An 18,685-nucleotide genomic window follows, 5' to 3' on the forward strand; every position below is an offset into this window, starting at 1 on the left:
TTTAATATAAACAACAATGTAAGTATTCATTTGCATCAACTTTTATATTTATATTCTGATTTATTGAAAATTAGAAAAGCATATTTTTTTGTTGATCTGAACTTAAACTTAATTTTAAAAATTACAAATCAACCCAATTATGTACGTTTCTTAAATAATATATAGTTCAAATTTTTTACACGAAATATATACTTTTAAAATTACATCATATTAATGTATATATGTTCTAAAAATCATTATTTCTTCAAATGACAGAACTACTCTTCAATTTTTTCTATTTACTTCTGGTTATATCTTCTTTTAAAATTCGAAAATTTTTCTAAAATACGGTGATAGTCTTCTGTCAATAGGTTGAAAGAATTGTTAATTGCTTTAATCTTGCCATCATTATCTGGAATGTCATTTAAAGCTTCAAAATTTTTTCGATATAATCTTTTCTTAACAAAAGCATTATACTCTTTATCACTTTGTAGATAAAGAAGTATCATTTCCACACATCTCTCAAATTGTCTTTTTTCTAATTTAAAGCGTGTTCTTTGATCTTCAAGCCATACAGATATTTGAAGATTATTATTCTGAAGTTTATTCTCGAGAGAGGTAAAAAAGTTTTCTTCAGATAACATCATCAAATCATTTATATCTCTAAGATCATCAAAACTTTCATTTGGATCTTCTATGGTTACTTCAACAACAGAGAGATCTGTTTTCCATGAATCATATATGTGAGAATAAAATTGGGTGCCATGACCCTTACCCTGATATGGGGGAAGAATCAAAAATTGTGATATTTTAGCTCTATATTGTCTTTTGTAATTTTGGCTATCGAAGTTTAAATGACCACCATAATACCAATATTTATAAGTTGTTGCAAAACCTATACATTCCTTTGTTTCCATATTAAATAGCCAATAAATATCCCAAAGTGGTTCTTCAGTGTCTATATATGATGCACCTTCGATGAAAAATAGTGAAAGAATCTGTATTCTACGATGAAGCTTTAATAAGTTTGGGTCTTCTGATAGCTTAACCTTATAGATGGCAAATTTGTTTGAATTGTCGATTGCATATTCTCCGATCTTATATTTCTCATCAGGCAGGCTGTAAGTTTTGTGCTCATTTTTACAGATATCTCTCCATTTATTCTCATCTTTCATAATAAAATCGTTCTCTGGTAAATTATCACCCAGTATTTTGAGAACATCATCATAATTCTTAACAGAAGTACTATATTTGGCATTAATAAATGGCTTAAACGTTACTGAGTCAAACACCAAATGAATTGTTAAATCTTTAAATCCGAATATAGTTTCTTTATCACCATAAAGTGGATAAGTGAAATTTGGCTTAAATTGAATGGCTTTATCTTCTGAATTATTGACAATTGATATTTTCAATGCATCGTTGGAGGACAATGTCCATCTCTCAAGTTTGAAATCTTGCGCAGATGTCATAGAGTACTATGTCGTGAAATATCACTTCTGGTCGTTCAACGCAGATAAATTGACTTTTATGATTGTCCATATCTAATGGTATACATTCATTTCTATCTATGTATATTGTACTATAAAGCATTTGTTTTTTTTTCTTTAATTTATAAAGAAAAAGAAATTTATTAAAAAAAAATTACTAACTTTCCTAATTCAATAAATAAACAATATTTACACAAAAAACGCTAAACTATTATAAGTTGGAGAATGCAATATTTTTTATACATTTAAATATAGTTCATTAAAGAAAATTTTAGATATTGTTATACTTCCAAATAAATAATGTGAATGAACGAAAGAGAAGTTTAGAGAGCACATTGAACAACGTGAGATCTTTTTTGGGACAATAGGAGATGAAAAAATTTGGGTTAGCGGCATTTAATGATAATGATAAGCTATATAATGACACACTGAAACAGTTTAATAGAAAAACTGAAGAACTTTCAGAACAATTGAATATTTTTCAAGATAAACTGATAGAATTTGCTAATAAACATAATCAGGGGTTAAAGTCAAATCCTGCATTTAGATCCAAATTTCTACATATGTGTCATAATATTGGGATTGATCCTTTGAAATTATATACTGACCGAGATAAACATTTATTTACTGTAAATGATTTCTTATATGAGTTATGTATTAGAATAATTCAAATTTGTAGAAATACTAAAGATATTAATGGTGGGTTGATAACGTTTAACGAATTATTACGTACATATTTTAAAACTATGAATGTAACGGAGAAAGATTTAATTGATGCTATTAATATGTTGAGGACTCTAGATGGAGGATTTACTATTTTAACAATAAAGGGGGAAAAAATTCTTCGAAGTGTACCTAACGAACTAACCACAGATCAAACAAAGATTCTAGAAGTGTGTTCAATAATGGGTTATGCATCTATATCTCTTTTAAGAGCTAATCTTAGTTGGAGCAAGGTGAGATGTAAGTCTGTATTAGATGAAATGGTGATAAATGGTTTATTATGGGTGGACAATCAATCTGAACAAAATGAAACACTGTTTTGGAATCCATCATGGATCGCTAAATCATTGACGAACTGAACCTTCAATGCAATATGAACTATCTCATCTGTCTCTTAATATACAAATATTCTACCTTGAAATATAATCTATAATATTAATTTGTCTAAGAACACACACATACATAGTCAAAGCATAAATATTATATATTTGTTTCAACAATTGTTTGTTTTTTTGTCTTTCTTTTCCTAAACTTTGCATTAATGACATCTACTGATTGCATGACGTCACGGTCTTTCATTTTTTTATACTGTGACAGTACTTGACCCTTTCCATTACCTAGATTGATCCTTATTTTGTCATCAATAGTTGTCTTGCTAGTCGGTAAAATATTCTTGAAAATTGTAACAATTGAAGATTTTAATTGATAATTTAATGCTAGGGTATCAACTGCTTTCCCATATTTTACAGCTTTATAATCATTGAGATTAGTTTCTATCCATTCCATTTCAGGAAATTTACAGTCATACAATATTAAAGGGACATCACTTGCCATATCGTAAATTGGTTTTTGTGGGGTAAGTTCAATATCTAACATTTCCGAAATTAAATTGGGAGTCTCAAGTTCTTGACCAATAAGGAATAGGACAGCCATCATACAACGAACTTGATGCCATAAGAATGCTGAACCTACCAAGTCAAAACAATAAAAATCATCATTAACATGTAAGATATTAGACGAATATATGGTTCTATTATAATTTGTGATTTGTTTAGATCCATCTATCTTACAAAAATTTCTAAAATCATGCTCTCCTATAAACTTTTTAGCAGCTTCATTCATTTTATCAATGTTTAACCCTTCCTTTTTGAAAAGATATTTGTAATGACGAGCTTGACAGCTGAACCTGGCATCAAATCCCTTTGGAGGTCTTAAAGATACTGCAGATATTCTTATATCATCAGGTAATAATTGGTTAAGAATGTGTGCATATTGGATTTCTCTTTCATCATTTAGAGGATCTTTCTGTTCTTCGTCACTTAAGTTGGACCTGACCCATAACGAAATGACTTGATTCATGGCACTAACACCTTTATCAGTTCTACCGCAACGACTAAATTTATAATCTTGCGGGACCATTGAAGGTACAAGTTTACATTTATTCATAGCTTCTAATATTGTACCCTCAACAGTGGGTAAAACTGTTGGATCTTTTTGAATAGCTAAACCATTATAATTCCAGCCAAGGTAGGCAAACTTCAAAGCGATGAATCGTCTATTATGCTTTGAAAAGTCAAAATTCTTTTTAGCTTTTTTATTTTTCTTATCTGAAATATTACTATTAATACATGATCTCTTTTTATTATTTCTATATTTACTATCAGCAGTATTGGTAGTAGCAGTAGGAATACTTCTGTTATTCATTTGGCACACACTAAGATCCTGTTTAAGTTTTTTATTATCCCTTTCCAATTTGCAAAGTCGTTCGATAAGTTCATTTCTACCTAAATCATGATATTTGAATATATCTGAAACACTTGTTGAGGAATTGACTGGCGTAGTGGATGCTACACTTCCTTTAAATAACTTCGAAAAAAAAACCCATCTAATTTCCAAAAAAAAAAATAACGATCAAATAGAATATGTTCTCTTCACACAATTGGTATCTCTTTGTAGATGAAATGAAGACTAAATACCGTTATGTTTGAAGTGAGTTTGCCGTTGTCACATTAACATAGACATCATAAATTTCTTCTTGGAATATTTTTTTGTTTATAGTTATTTCGCATTTTTTGTTACTAATTTGCTCACTTGAGACGAAAATACGATAAGTGTTTTCTAGTTGGTGGAACATTGTCAAGAAATTATTTTCCGTGTTTTGATTATATTATCCTGACCCTTTTGAAAAACTAAAGTTGTATTCCTGCTGATATCATATGTAGATGGTGAATTAAGTTCAAGCTTATCAACGCAATTTGTATTGAACAGTAAGTAAATGCTAACAGAATTTTTGGAGTAGATAAATTTCGACGTGAAAGTGTATCTAAAATGTTACCTAAGCTAAGGATCATGGTTAACTGGTAAACTCAAAGGTATTTATTGTTGAAAATTATTGTCTACATGTATTGGATAAACTGGATGTGTTTTCGATTTTGTTTTATAATTCTTCTGTAGTTAATACTATACAAAATTGAAGTAAAATTATGGAAATAATAATCTACAAAATAGTGTAAATAAAATAAAAATACGATATAAGGCAACTGTTACCTTTATATACACGGATATAAAATAGTTTTCTTTTACAAACAACAAAAAAATTAGTCAAATAGTCACATCAATGTTTACTAATATCCAAATAATAAATATTCAGTACTCTACTGTTTGATATCTACTAGAAAAAACTGTTGTTCAGTTTGTTGTATTTTGGAACACCTTATTTTACTATTTATTATAGAGGAAATTCCGTAATTTTTTATATATGATATATAAAAATAAGTTTATTTGAATATATAATATAGTTAGATAAAATATTTAGAGATAATGGTAGATTTTGTTATGTAAATCTTCTATCATATATAGACAGTACTATACAAACACTGTCATAGTATTCTACGAACAGTCAAATAAAAAGTCAATTGACATCTATAAATGTGGGAATATTTTGTAAACTATCAAACATATGTAGGCTCGGCGAATTTTAATGTTGTAATACTTTTTTAGAATTAAAAATTTTTTTTTAATCTATCACTCTGTATATATTTTACGTCGTATGATATACAATGTTTATATTATTTAATGTATATGAGTTAATGTTTAAAAAATAAACAGTCCATATTGCTCTATTGAAAAATAAAGGTTATTATTTCATATTTAATAAATCGTAAAATGTTATGTATTATTTTTTGTAAATTTATTTTATATAAAAGAAGTAGCAATTTTCATAGTAATTTTAAATAATAATACATTTTGATGACTTCAAATGCCCTCTTGGAATTTATTTTTTAATCATGTTAAATTACATTAATAAATATTGTTGGAACTTAGCATTCATAGGTATTTAATATGTAATGTATATTTTCAATTATAGTTACTAAAATCCAATATTCTAGAATAAATAGAAAGACCAATTAGATTTTAGTAAATATAAACTGATATCTAAATACGGAAAATGTATTGTTTGCTTATCAGTGAATGCAAACAACACATATTGATAAATTAATGCCGTTCGTAGAAAATATGTGTCAGATATGAAAATATATAAAGCCAACAATTTTTCATATCATATTTTTTCCTTTGTATACTTTTTATATATTATTATTTCTGTATTATTTATACAGAAGAACATTAAAGAACTTTAATATAATTTTGTACACTATAACTAAATAATTACAATATTAAGAATGTTTACTATTTGCCTAATTACCACAGGCCCTAATTCTTAATAAAATAACAACAAGAACAAAAAATATTATAATTGTTTCATATGTAATGCTATTAAGACAATTTAAGTGATTGACTTACCTTTTGTAGCAATTACGGTTTTTGACTCACACATCCATAAAATATTAAACTATACTACCCAATTAGCTTATTAATAGAATCATTTATTCCGGAAGAAATATGTTGTATTATAAGAAACTATCACGTGCTAATATACCACAGTCACTACTGTCCTAAATATTCTATGAAGTTTTTGTCTACTTATTACAGTTAATGATTAGCTTGTAAATTACTAATTCACTAATATATCAGGTTGAAAAGTTGATTGAGTTCCAGAAAACATATAAAAAGACAATGTCTTCTGAAGATAACCCATTTTTCATCACTCCTCTCTTATACATAATTTATATATTATATATAAATAAAACGACAAGGATAAAAAAATATATAAACTCAATATAGCTGTTCAATAGATAAAGACCGTATTGGTAATGGTACTATTAACTACATTAATTACTATCTCAATTAAATTTATTCATTTGATATTTCTCACACTCGCTAAACAATTATGAAACTTTAGATTACTTCATAATGGTGCCAACTATTGTATAATAAAGAGGCAACGCCACCAAGATTATGTAAGATTCTATCTGAATCTAAAGTGATTTATTGTGTTTTAAGTACAACATGTCCATTTGCCACCTAGTATACAGTGTGTTCACACATCTCTGTTACTGCGCCACCATAACCTATTGTCCTAAATGTTCTATGTTCTTCGATTATATTATTGTAACTAATAATAAAAATATGGATTACTAATTCATTAATATATCAAGTTGAATAGTTGATCGAGTTCCAGAAAACATATAAAAGGACAACGTTTTCTGTAGATGGAACTATCTTCTGTCACTCCTCTCTTATACATAATTTATATATATTATATATAGAACGAACATCAGACGCAGAATACAATAAGCAAATAGCATAATTATATAAGCTCGATATAGCTGTTATGTTGAAATAAAATGTTCTATAATGAAATAGATAGACCAATAAGATTTTAGCAGACACTAAACGATAAATTGTTGAGTAATAATTGTTGAGAGGTCACCAAGGGTTGTTGAGTTTGTTTATTAAATATCTTACTGTTCGTAGAGGAAAATGGCTTAATGTTAACATATATAAAGCCAAGGATTTCATCATACATTATTTTTATCTTATTTATAATCTTTGTGTATTATTACTTCTATGTTGTATATAGAGAAAGAAAGTGAAGAACTTTATTATAATTTTGTGTACTAAATCTGTTTAATATAATATTGAGAATGTTTACTATATATCCAATGAATAAAGGCGCTCATTCTCAACATGTTAATATATAAGACCGTATTAATAATTGCATTACCGATTGTATCTGTTGGAAAATGAGAGTTTGTTACTGTCATTTCCATACAAATTATTTTAATTAGTTTTTCTGTATATTATGTGGTGTACGGATGTACCATAATATATGGGAAACCATTTTATTTTTCACCAAATATGTTTTTCACAGATTTGAAGAGAAATGAAAATCTTAAAAGAAGAATCAAAGTAAATAAAAGAATTTATACTGTATACACTATATAATAAGTACGTACATGTATTTAGTACAAAACAAAACATGCATCTATAACTTAATGATGTCTACTATTACTATGGACGCTAAGGACTCCAAACTCCAACCACATCATATTGCAGCACCAATGTTATAGTTTGGACTTAGGACTAATTCTTTAACAGGACTATTGAACGAATAGTAAGGGCAATAACAAATATATAAGAACGTTACATATAGGAAAATTAAGGATTATTGCTTGTTTTTCTATTTATGTTTATATACAATATATAGATTATTTACAAAAAACGGTTATGGAAGATGATCTTTTATCTCCAGAAAACGTTGTCCTTTTATATGTTTTCTGGAGCTCGAGCAATTATTCAGATTAGTACATTAATGATCTGACTGATTCAAACCCTAAAATTTATTATATTAATCTAGGTGTACTAGTGGATTAGAACTGCACCTCAATTCTCTAATCATGGTAATTATTATCCTATTCTAAAACACCAACTGTTGTAGTATGGTGTGGTGAAGTTCTTTGTGTATTCCAGGGAAGCGCAAATAATATTAATAGTAATTCAAATAATCGAGACAGTAATCAACTATAGTCGATAGTATAATTACTAAAACGGTCTTATATATTAAGCGGCTTATATCGAGCTAATGTACTTATTCGAAGTTACTTGACTTGTTACTTGCTTGTTCTATTTTGTTTATACATAATATATAAATTATTTACAAGAAACGATTATGGAAGATGATCTTTTATCTCCTGAAAACGTTGTCCTTTTATATGTTTTCTGGAGCTCGATCGATTATTCAGATTACTACATTAATGACTTGACTGATTCAAACCCTAAAATTTATTATATTAATTTAGGTGCACTACTGGATTAGAACTGCATCCCAATTCTCTAATCATGGTGATTAGTAATACACGTGGGACTTAATAAAACAATAGGTAAATTCTAGATTTGCCAAGATCTTATGTAATCCAATCTTTTTATTATGCAGCATCTAATGTTGTAGCACATGTATGGCTTATTAATACACTAATTGGTTCTAGATTCATTCAGGATCTTATGTAATCTTGATGGTTATAACTATTCTATTCCACAACACCAACGACAACAAGCTGCGGATTTAGCTCAGTTGGGAGAGCGCCAGACTGAAGATTTGAAACTTTAGTTACCGTTATCTGGAGGTCCTGTGTTCGATCCACAGAATTCGCATTGTTTTTTTGAAAAATTTGTAGTAATGTAAAAATGTAATAGATGAAAACCCAATTACGAGAGATATACTCTTCTAGACGCTAAAATAGATAAATATTGCTTGATTTATTGTCTATATATGACATATAAACTACACTTTACATAAAGAATAAACTAATATACACAGATATACAGACAAACATAGTTATATAAATAAGGTAAACACGAAAAACAAGAGTGTAGTCGTTGACCAAGGAGTCCACAAGATCATTTATAGTGACCTCTGGATTTCATATGTCACAATAATAGTATCTTTGGGAAAGCTACTGGATGGAAAGACCAACCAATGTCCTAAACAGAATAATGGAAGGTAGAATGATTGATTGTATAATAACTGTTTATTTTAGTTATTATATTTTGTATATTTTTAGACTACTGATATAAAATATTTTAAAATAAAATAGATTGAACGATAATTTTTTTTAGTAGATACCAAACGGTAGAATATTGAAATATTTATTATTTGGATATTAGTAAACATTGATGTGACTATTTGGCTACTTTTTGTTGTTTGTAAAAGAAAGCTATTTTATATCCGTGTATATAAAGGTAACAGTTGCCTTATATCGTATTTTTATTTTATTTACACTATTTTGTAGATTATTATTTCCATAATTTTACTTCAATTTTGTATAGTATTAACTACAGAAGAATTATAAAACAAAATCGAAAACACATCCAGTTTATCCAATACATGTAGACAATAATTTTCAACTGTTGTTGCATAAGGAATCCTAATACAATGTATTTTTGATAGTTTTATGTAAACACACGTAGAGAATTGTTAATACTAAACAATAAATAAGAATAAACAAGAAGAATTTCAAGAAGAAAGCGTAAAAGTGGTATATAAGAGAAAAAAAGATAGATATATATTTATGTAATATTTAAAGCATACAGTTAGGAAAAATTTATGACACATGATGTAAAAATAATTTTTGGAAAAAGTAAAGCTAGACTCAAAACAAAAATTTTATTCTAACATTATATCAGTTCAGCTGTTACGTTGAGCTTTTTCAGAGAATACTAAAATATATGTACAAAAATATTTAACCACAATCTCCGAATATTAAAAATACATATATTTTTATAAGTCATACTAGGTAAATGTCCATATTTTAGAATTATGGTGTCTTGACATTCTACTATTGTAAAAAAATAGTTAGACTCAGATCTAATCTATCATTTCTCCCTACATAAAGACAAGAAAGGTTAATACCAAAACTTACAACAGAATATTTTCTTAATTGCTTGTACATTATTAATACTACTAGCGTTGTCTACATGTGTCGCATATGTATAGTTTCCTAACACATTTTTATGGCCATTATGTCACATTTTCTTTCTTAAGAAAACTTAAAGATATTCTATCCTTGAGGAGCCCTACAAAATTATTTTAATAAAAAACCAGACTCTTTTAAATCATATCTTCAACCCAGATAGGATAAAAAATGCTGGAAATCTAATAACTGGTCTATATTTTAAAAATTATAAAAACCTATATAAAAAAGTCATGAGAACATATAAAAATATATATGTATATTATCATTTTTTTATTTATTCTTTCATCTTTCATTGTTCGCCAAACACAAAAGGCATTTATAATCATCATCTTTTTGTCCTAAATTGTTCAAACACTTTTTATGGAATCCATGACAACACTTAAAAACAACCATTATATCATTTAAAGATCGATTCTCTATTGATTTTTGCATTTTCTGCCTGAATTCCCATTGAAGAAATATATCAGGATCTAATCCAACACCCCATAATGCCTTACCACATATTTCGCACTCCGAATTATGTATCGCCCATCCTTCTTTTAATTTCTTCTGATAATTATTGACCATTCCAAAGAATGATTCTTGAATAATTTTTAATAATGTCTTTGAAATAGCTTCTTCAAGCCTATATGATGTAAAAATCTGAACAAATAATTTTTCTACATCATTTGTTTTTGTCATTATGATACCACAGTCATTAAGTATACCTGTCATAATCTCATATAAATTGTTGTCGATTTTTCCTTCAATAGCTATCATCTGAAAAAATAATTTATTTAATGTTTTATTACATTCTGGATTTCTACTAATTTTTTCCCTGTTTCGACTGAATTCTTTCATAATAGTAGATACTAATGTGATCCAATATTTTACTCTGTCACCTTTCATTGACAAAATGGATTCAATACCAGAAGAAACATAATTATTCAAGGAATCAATATTCACATCACCCCTTTCTTGAAAAAGCTTGTTGACACATTTAACAATACACAAAAATTCTTCAGAAAATTTCCCCATGTGACGGTAGATTGCGCAAATGGCATCATAGTTGTTGACTTTCTGAAGTTCTTCTAGTAATTCATTGTCACCCAACAGTATTAATCCCTTATCTCTTACCCAGTTAGTCAGACATTGACCTTTCCTAAGTTGACATGACAAATTAATATAATACCTTTTCAATTCTGTATTTTGGTATTTCATATCCCTAACATTTATAAAATAATATTCAAGATAATCCAATTTCAATGTATCCGGAACTGATATGTACTTAATCAACAAATGCAGTGTTGGATCAATTTTTTGTATAATATTAACAATATTTTCTGTTGTTGTCATCTCAAGTATTGACTTGAAATTCTCTTTGATCAATGCTTTCATACTAATAAAATCAGCAGTCTTCTTTTCCGTATCACAACATGCATCCTCAATAACAAGAGATAGATCAATATCTTCTGAGAAATTTTTATTTTCTTTATCTAACACCATTTTTATGATTTCAAGGTATTTATGACTTCTCTTATAAAAAAAATATAGTACTTTTTGAAAATTTCTAGCTTTCCACTGTGTTATCAAATGATATGAATCAGTTGGTATGTATATTTTTATCATGTCTATTATTAAATATTCAATTGATTCTTGGTCCAAACCTAATGTATCAGGAAAACTAGAAACTATATTCATAATTGCATCTAATTCTGTGTTATTAATATGTAAATTTTGGAAATATTGATTTAAATAATAAATAATAAATGACACTGTATAATACTTTGAATATTCATTTAATGATATTTTCTCTTCTTCTAATACATTAAGCAAAATATCTAATACACTTTGCTTTGTAATCTTCAAAATGAATTGGCCAGAAAAATTATTATTATCCACATAATTATCTAACTTTTTCTCATTGTTTAACCCACTAAAAAATGGGTCTTTTAATATTTTTGTTAGCATTTCATAGAACCTTTTAGAATCATATCTCATCAAAAGCTTGAAATATGGAAATGATGGTTCATCGTCATTTCCAATGCTATTATACCTGATTGTTTTCAATTTTTCCTCACTGTTAAAAGGCCATGCAATATCTACCCCATTAAAAAGAACATAAGTCATATGTTGTTGATTCTGATAGATCTGTATCTTATCTTCTACAACAAATGAGGTTGGATATTGTAATCCCTTGTAACAACTTTCAATATAGTCAAATATTATACAAGGATTAAGGTTCTCCTCAGAATTCATCTCTACATCACCCAAAACAGTACTGTGTACCAAATTCCCATCCCTAATCCATTTCAAAAGCTCAATAAATGGGGACATATAATCATTAAAAGATACATTCCAAATATACAACAACATATCTAAATTATGTTGTTCTTGACAGAGACGAATCAAAAGATCACAATCCCAGCTTGATTTGTCTAACATAAACAGAAATGTTTGTATCGATGTTGGATATTTCTGTAAAATAGCCTGAAACAGAGTTGGTGATAGACTTCTAATGACGTTGCCATTAATTAGTTCATGTATTGTAATTAGAAATACCTCTTGAAAGTGATCTATTATATCTTGTGGTTGTTGAAGTATTGTTTCCCATGTTATATCTAAAAACTGAGATGTTACTTTCTGACTTTCTCTAGGGAACCATTTTATTTGTAACTGAATAGCCATAGATATAAGACTCTTAATAGAATCTACTTTATTATTATTCAGGAGAAATTTTAATGCAGCAAATACTAAATTATTAAAAGGATCCTTTAATTGAGTTTTTCTAACTTCATAGTTAGTAGATAAGTTCAAGAAAGTTGGAATAGGAAATTTTTCACTAACAAATTGATTTAATAAAGATAACGAACCTATGTAGTCACCACTCTGTACCTTTTTCAAAAGTAGACTGGACCAAGAAACAAATTTACCTATCTTGAATGAATAATTAGTGAGTAGAAATAATTTATTTCTGTACCATTTAAAATGTTTATTTGGTGGAATTAGTAAATCATGTGTCAGGAGATCTATATTCATTACAATATTGAAATTTTCAAATGGATTAATAATTAACAGTTGGTGAGACACAGTTAAAACACCTAATAAATTTTGTGCCATCCATTGAATTGAAAGAATAAGTTCTTTGCAGTCCCAAACAAATTTATGAGTCTTGTTTAATTTTTCAATCTCAGAATATACTGTTACTCGATTTTTAATAGAGTATGCAAGATTATTGTCGGTCCAAGACAAAGAATTTTGAAGAACAATATCGCGTGAAATAGGAGCTAATTCAACTGTATCTTTAAAACCCATTTTTCCAAAACCATGGTTTTTCTGTGTAGATATAATCCCAAAATTTCTATTGGTCAAAATTGCTAATTTATCACCTTTCAAATATGTATTTAAAATAATTTCATTTGGTGCCACATGTAAAATTCTTTGAACACTATATGTCATATTCCAAAACCCAGTTCTATGTCCATTATGATAGAGAACATTCCCATGGGTATCACTAACGATTAAACCAGTATGTCTATTTGGCATGAAATCGATCCCTGTGATTTCTTTTCCTTGATGTTCCGTAATATGTAATATGGCAGGAATAGGTTTAATAATTCTTTGAAATCCATCTACAATATCATTATTAGAAAAAGTTGATTCAGAATGTAGTTCACTGCTATATATATCTGCAGAATAATTTAAATTCCAAAGGTATACATCTCCAGACTCGTAACTTGCAGCTAAATGTGTACCATCATATGACATGACAATATCAACCACTTTTGAATGCAACGAAGTGACAAACCTATTCATTAAAGAATTTTGTTGTTGTAAAGATGGTGAAATTTCTTTTTTAGTTTGAGGTAATAATATGACCTGCAAAAATTCTTTATAATTGAAAATTAATAGGGCACCTTTAATTGTACCCAACACAAAATATGAATTTGTAGGTAATATACAGGAGGGTCCACCATATGCGCTTATTATGGAATAGATTCTGTTGAAAGATGTCCAATTAATCAATTTTTGTGGATCTAAAACTAAATTACTTGTCATATTAAAAATATTAACATTTGATGGGATAACACGATTTTCAACATAATGATCATCTGATTCAGTAGCCTGGCTTTTGTTGTTAAACAATAAAGAACTTAAACTCATGGAAACCTGTTTTCCACTCTTTTTTGCTATTTAAAAACAATTTAATGATTTGTTATGTGAAAACACCTTTGATTCTAGCATTAAACGAATAACACCCTATAAAGTATACTATTTCAGCTTAAATTATTATAGCTGTTAATTTAGTAAGATGAGATAAGGTAACACCCGTAATAACAACTAAACAGTAAATAGAAGTTTCTTTTCCTTCTTGTAAAGTTCAATACTTAACAATTAAGGCTGCAAACATATTTATCGCGGTGATCTTGTTTGATTTAAGTTTGGTATGCCATAAAATGACACTTTCTTTCAATTTTTCTATTTTTATAAACACAAGGGCTGAGAAAATCTTCATAGATAAAAACATATAATCAACAGGGAGATAAAAGGTACAGTAAGAAAGTAAATACAAGTAAGATAGTTGGAACTATGGTTACAAAGTACAAATACATTCAATGATAAACGGAAGAATATGGTATTATGGATTATAATCTTTATTTTTCATAAATATTTTGCATATATATGCCTATCCAATCTAGTATTCGCTATATCTGAACTTTGCAACCACAGGTTTTAATCCTTATAAGATATGGTGGTAATGCTATTCCTACTGTATTAGCTGATACTAGTAACTTTAATACTTAGTTTCAGAGTATTATCATATTTATTCTTATTATAAAAACAAGATAGAAAAAAAATATTTATAAAGTCATGATTTTATTGGATTAAGAACAAGAATTAATAAATCTGTTAGTGTAATTTTGTGTATTAAAGGTGTACTAGACCTGAGAATCTATTTGATAGTTATTCATTCTGTTAATGACCAAATTAAAAAAAACAATAATTAAGTTTTTATATAACAATAATCAATCACTCTACACAAGAAGTATATTGAAGTATATCAAGAACAGATCTTAGGATATGAGAGTCAGAAATTTTACCAAATCCAACTGTTAATCCAAAATTGTGTAAAAGAAGGAGATTGAAAAACAAATCGAATAGGTTCACAAGTGTACTTCTTACGTGCCAGAAAATTTCTCAACAAAATGATTTTGATAACAGTATGAATAAGAACAAACTAGCTGCCTTATTAATAGTGATTTTTCTTTCGGACTAAATGTAATATTATATGAATTTTTATTGAATAATATAATTCAGTGTGTTTATAAAGAGTAGTCAATTTGGTTGAAGATGGTCTATAACGCTCCACTAGACTTATGATAACTACTTAATAAAAGGTTAAATCTAAGAAAAAGCTGCAAAGTCTTGGATGCTACTTCTGGAGAGAAGGCTATTCTATTCATAATTGAAAAAAAATCGACAAAATCTCAATCTTGATGCCTCAATATTTAATAGAAAGAATAAACACATATTGTCAACTAATAATAATTACTTGTTTGGATTATGTGCTATTGCAAATGAACAGTTTGGCAAATATAAAGTCAGTTTTGATAGTAGTGATTCAAATAGTATTTGTAGCAATATTATTACATAAAATAACTTATGTTTCAAATATACCTTTTAATTCAGTACCAATTTCACCTTCAAATTGGTTTAATAGTGCCAATTTTATTTTCACGAAGTATAAATTGCGGATAGAAAGACCTAAGACAAAACTCCTACTTATTATAGCCATTAAAAAAGATAATCTATATATTTATACTTCAAATATACACGATAATGTAGCTTCATATGTTATTCAAAAGCTAAATTCTTTACTCTATTTTCTTTTTAATAATATTATGGTAATGTTAAAGGTCTGTATCTCGTTTTCACAGAGAATCACGACTCCCCTATTTTACATCTAATGATAAAATGGTTTAATGTATTAATACTTTTCAACAAGTAGCACTTTTAAATTTGTATTGATTAGTTTTCTTCAATACGTCAGTCTCTTATTTTTTCTTACCCCAAATCTTAATATGTATCATTGCTTATCTATTTAAGGTAATTCACAAACAGGTAAAAACAGTTGAACGATCAAGGACTGCCAAACTTGTTAGGTAACAATGACTCCACAAATTCTATAAAAATACTAGAAAGAAATTAATAGAAGAATCCGATATTGTAAAAATTTCAAAAAATAATATTCTAATTTTGATAGTTCTTCTAGTTCTATACCTTTAACAAAGATTTTCTATACCATCCCTATTTAGTTACAATTTTTAACAAGATCTTTACCAGATTCGTATACAAACTATTATTTACATTTTTATTGGTTATTAAGTAAGATGTATGTTGGAAAATAAAATATTAATGTAATATACTAATTTTTATTACTCATACACACACATACATATATAGTACGTAAGGAAAATAACCAAGCAAATTTATGCAAAGCTATACCCTAATATACGATTCCTTGCGTTTACAAAAGGTGGTCAATCTAAAATACAGCACTGTAGTGCTCAATCTAATGTTGAATATTCTTATATCTTTCAATAACATGAACAATGATGATGCTTGTGTAAAATAAAATCAGTCTATTCAAAAGATCCAAGGTTGTATGAGTCCTCTTCTTTTCTTCTTTTTCTCCTTCTTGCTTTTATTTTATTTTAGTTAATGTGTATAAGATCGCTTACTGGGATCTTGAAGAAAGTACAGGGTTTTTATATAATATATAAGCATCTATATAATAGAAAACCAATAAGTTAGTTTATAAGTTTTGTTTAATTTTGCAACAAAGAATATATGTTTTCTGTATCATTAATACTATTTCCATCAGTTATACCACCTAACAATAGATCTTGTTGCAAAATAGTCATTGGTGAAGGTGTATTGGACTGACTAGACTGCGATCCGTTGGATAATTTAGATATAAGGTACGTTGATGTGTTGTCAATATAGTTATCAGTATTAGTAGTAGCGGTGGTAGTAGTAGTAGTAGCTGTCATTGTTGCTGCTTTTGTTTTAGCAACATTAGTGAAATGATCAAACTCAAAAATCGACATATCTAAAGGGATCTGCTTATGTATCTCATCGAATGGTTCCAACAATTTGTCTATTGGATTAGATTTATCACTCGACGTGGAATTTTTATTTGGTATGAATGTAGAAAAAAACGGATCGGATAATGTAGTATTAAAGTTATCATTTTTCTTATCGTCTATTATTCGGATATCATTATTAATATTATCAGTGGATTTTGTGGTTTCAAACTGAGAAAAAGCTATTTGTTCGTCTTCACTGTCACTACTAAAATCCTTAACATCCATAATAATTTTATCATTACCGTACTTTGATAGAATATTATCTTTATTTGCCTTATGTGCAACAATAGCCATAGCTTCCAAAGCTTCCTTATTTGATAAGATATTTGGATCCACCAGACTTTGTGCAGTAGTAATAAACCTAGAATGCCCATTTGAAGTTTTGATCATTTTCAATTTCCCATTCTTGGATCTTTCATGTCTCACCACTCTCAAATAATTTTGTGGTAAACCTTTACATTGACCAGTCTCAATGTGTGATTCAACCCAATTCTTAGCGGATGCACAATATTCACCACATTGTGCACAATGCCCGTGAGATCTATTTCTTTCATTTGGCTTAACACCATTTGGATATAACAGATGCCTTGTCTTCAAATGAGTCTTATATGTGTCCCTACGACTAAAACCGCCTGAATTATGACATCTTAATTCCTTTGGTGAATCCTCTTTATAGAAGGGACATCTATAAGCCTTTTCAATAGCATGCTTCTTAATATGACGAGTTAAGTAGCCACGAATCCTAAATTTTGCATCACAATAGTGGCAGATAAATGGACCGCCATTGCTAGTGCTATTAATACTACTACTATCAGTGGTGCTATCATTATTGTTGTTGTGTTTCTTGTCTTTGTTTAAATCTAACTGGAACTCGTATGTTCCATTATAATATCTCGAGGTAGTATGCAAAACAGACCCTTTTTGGTAGGTTGGTGTTGTACTTAAATTCGACAATCGCCAATTATCTTTATTATAATAATATGGTTCATCATCTTCTCCCTGATCATTCTCATATTCTAATTTGAACATTGTTTACAAATGAAAAATGTTTGTCCCCTTTAGTTCCTCGAGAAGTGTTATCTAGCTAGAGGTCCAATGCAAACATATAACCATTTGTAGTGAAGAGAAATATAGTCTGTCACACACAATATACAGAAACTAACCTTTATAATGATCAAAATCTTTCAAGAGAAAAAGAAAAAAAAAAAAAAAAAAAAAGAGACAGAACAGAAAAAAATTTGTTTTCTTAACATTTTTATTGTCCAAATAACAAGTGTCTGGGTTTTGGACTCTGTTTCTTGACTGCGTTTTTATCATAAAATATAACATTTTAAACTTTCGTAGGAGATGATTTCTTGTAAATTCGTTGAATATGATTATTTTCGGGTGTATGGATGTACAGAATTGAATTGCTTTTTTTTTTATTTTATTTTATTTTTTCTATTTGATGCTCATTGAAATTGATTAAATATTAGATGTAAGAGGTGGT

The 18,685-nt window shown here is 28.1% G+C and overlaps 6 protein-coding genes and 1 non-coding gene across 7 annotated transcripts; 3 read left to right on the plus strand and 4 right to left on the minus strand.

The window, feature by feature from the left end:
- Positions 1–278: 278 nt before the first annotated feature.
- HAT1 (histone acetyltransferase catalytic subunit HAT1) lies at positions 279–1,451 on the minus strand (the record flags this gene model as incomplete). The annotated part of the gene is made up of 1 exon (XM_064859465.1): positions 279–1,451. The coding sequence occupies one exon, from the start codon at positions 1,449–1,451 to the stop codon at positions 279–281; it is 1,173 nt and encodes a 390-aa protein (XP_064713708.1).
- Positions 1,452–1,840: 389 nt separating this feature from the next.
- Positions 1,841–2,551, plus strand: SNF8 (ESCRT-II subunit protein SNF8; the record flags this gene model as incomplete). Its single annotated transcript, XM_064859466.1, has 1 exon — positions 1,841–2,551. One exon carries the CDS (start codon positions 1,841–1,843, stop codon positions 2,549–2,551), a length of 711 nt encoding a protein of 236 aa, XP_064713709.1.
- A 121-nt stretch (positions 2,552–2,672) lies between these two features.
- Positions 2,673–3,896, minus strand: DEG1 (pseudouridine synthase DEG1; the record flags this gene model as incomplete). Its single annotated transcript, XM_064859467.1, has 1 exon — positions 2,673–3,896. The coding sequence occupies one exon, from the start codon at positions 3,894–3,896 to the stop codon at positions 2,673–2,675; it is 1,224 nt and encodes a 407-aa protein (XP_064713710.1).
- Positions 3,897–8,648: 4,752 nt separating this feature from the next.
- On the plus strand, positions 8,649–8,745 carry PWA37_002920. Its single transcript has one exon. It is a non-coding gene; the product is annotated as a tRNA-Phe (tRNA).
- A 1,603-nt stretch (positions 8,746–10,348) lies between these two features.
- On the minus strand, positions 10,349–14,209 carry VPS8 (CORVET complex membrane-binding subunit VPS8; the record flags this gene model as incomplete). Its single annotated transcript, XM_064859468.1, has 1 exon — positions 10,349–14,209. One exon carries the CDS (start codon positions 14,207–14,209, stop codon positions 10,349–10,351), a length of 3,861 nt encoding a protein of 1,286 aa, XP_064713711.1.
- Positions 14,210–15,543: 1,334 nt separating this feature from the next.
- Positions 15,544–16,014, plus strand: PWA37_002922 (uncharacterized protein; the record flags this gene model as incomplete). The annotated part of the gene is made up of 1 exon (XM_064859469.1): positions 15,544–16,014. One exon carries the CDS (start codon positions 15,544–15,546, stop codon positions 16,012–16,014), a length of 471 nt encoding a protein of 156 aa, XP_064713712.1.
- An 861-nt stretch (positions 16,015–16,875) lies between these two features.
- On the minus strand, positions 16,876–18,225 carry STP1 (Stp1p; the record flags this gene model as incomplete). The annotated part of the gene is made up of 1 exon (XM_064859470.1): positions 16,876–18,225. One exon carries the CDS (start codon positions 18,223–18,225, stop codon positions 16,876–16,878), a length of 1,350 nt encoding a protein of 449 aa, XP_064713713.1.
- Between the last annotated feature and the right edge of the window lie 460 nt (positions 18,226–18,685).

Source organism: Arxiozyma heterogenica, assembly GCF_036370985.1.
Source record: "Arxiozyma heterogenica strain weizmannii chromosome Unknown scaffold_25, whole genome shotgun sequence".
Taxonomy (NCBI): Eukaryota; Fungi; Ascomycota; class Saccharomycetes; order Saccharomycetales; family Saccharomycetaceae; genus Arxiozyma; species Arxiozyma heterogenica.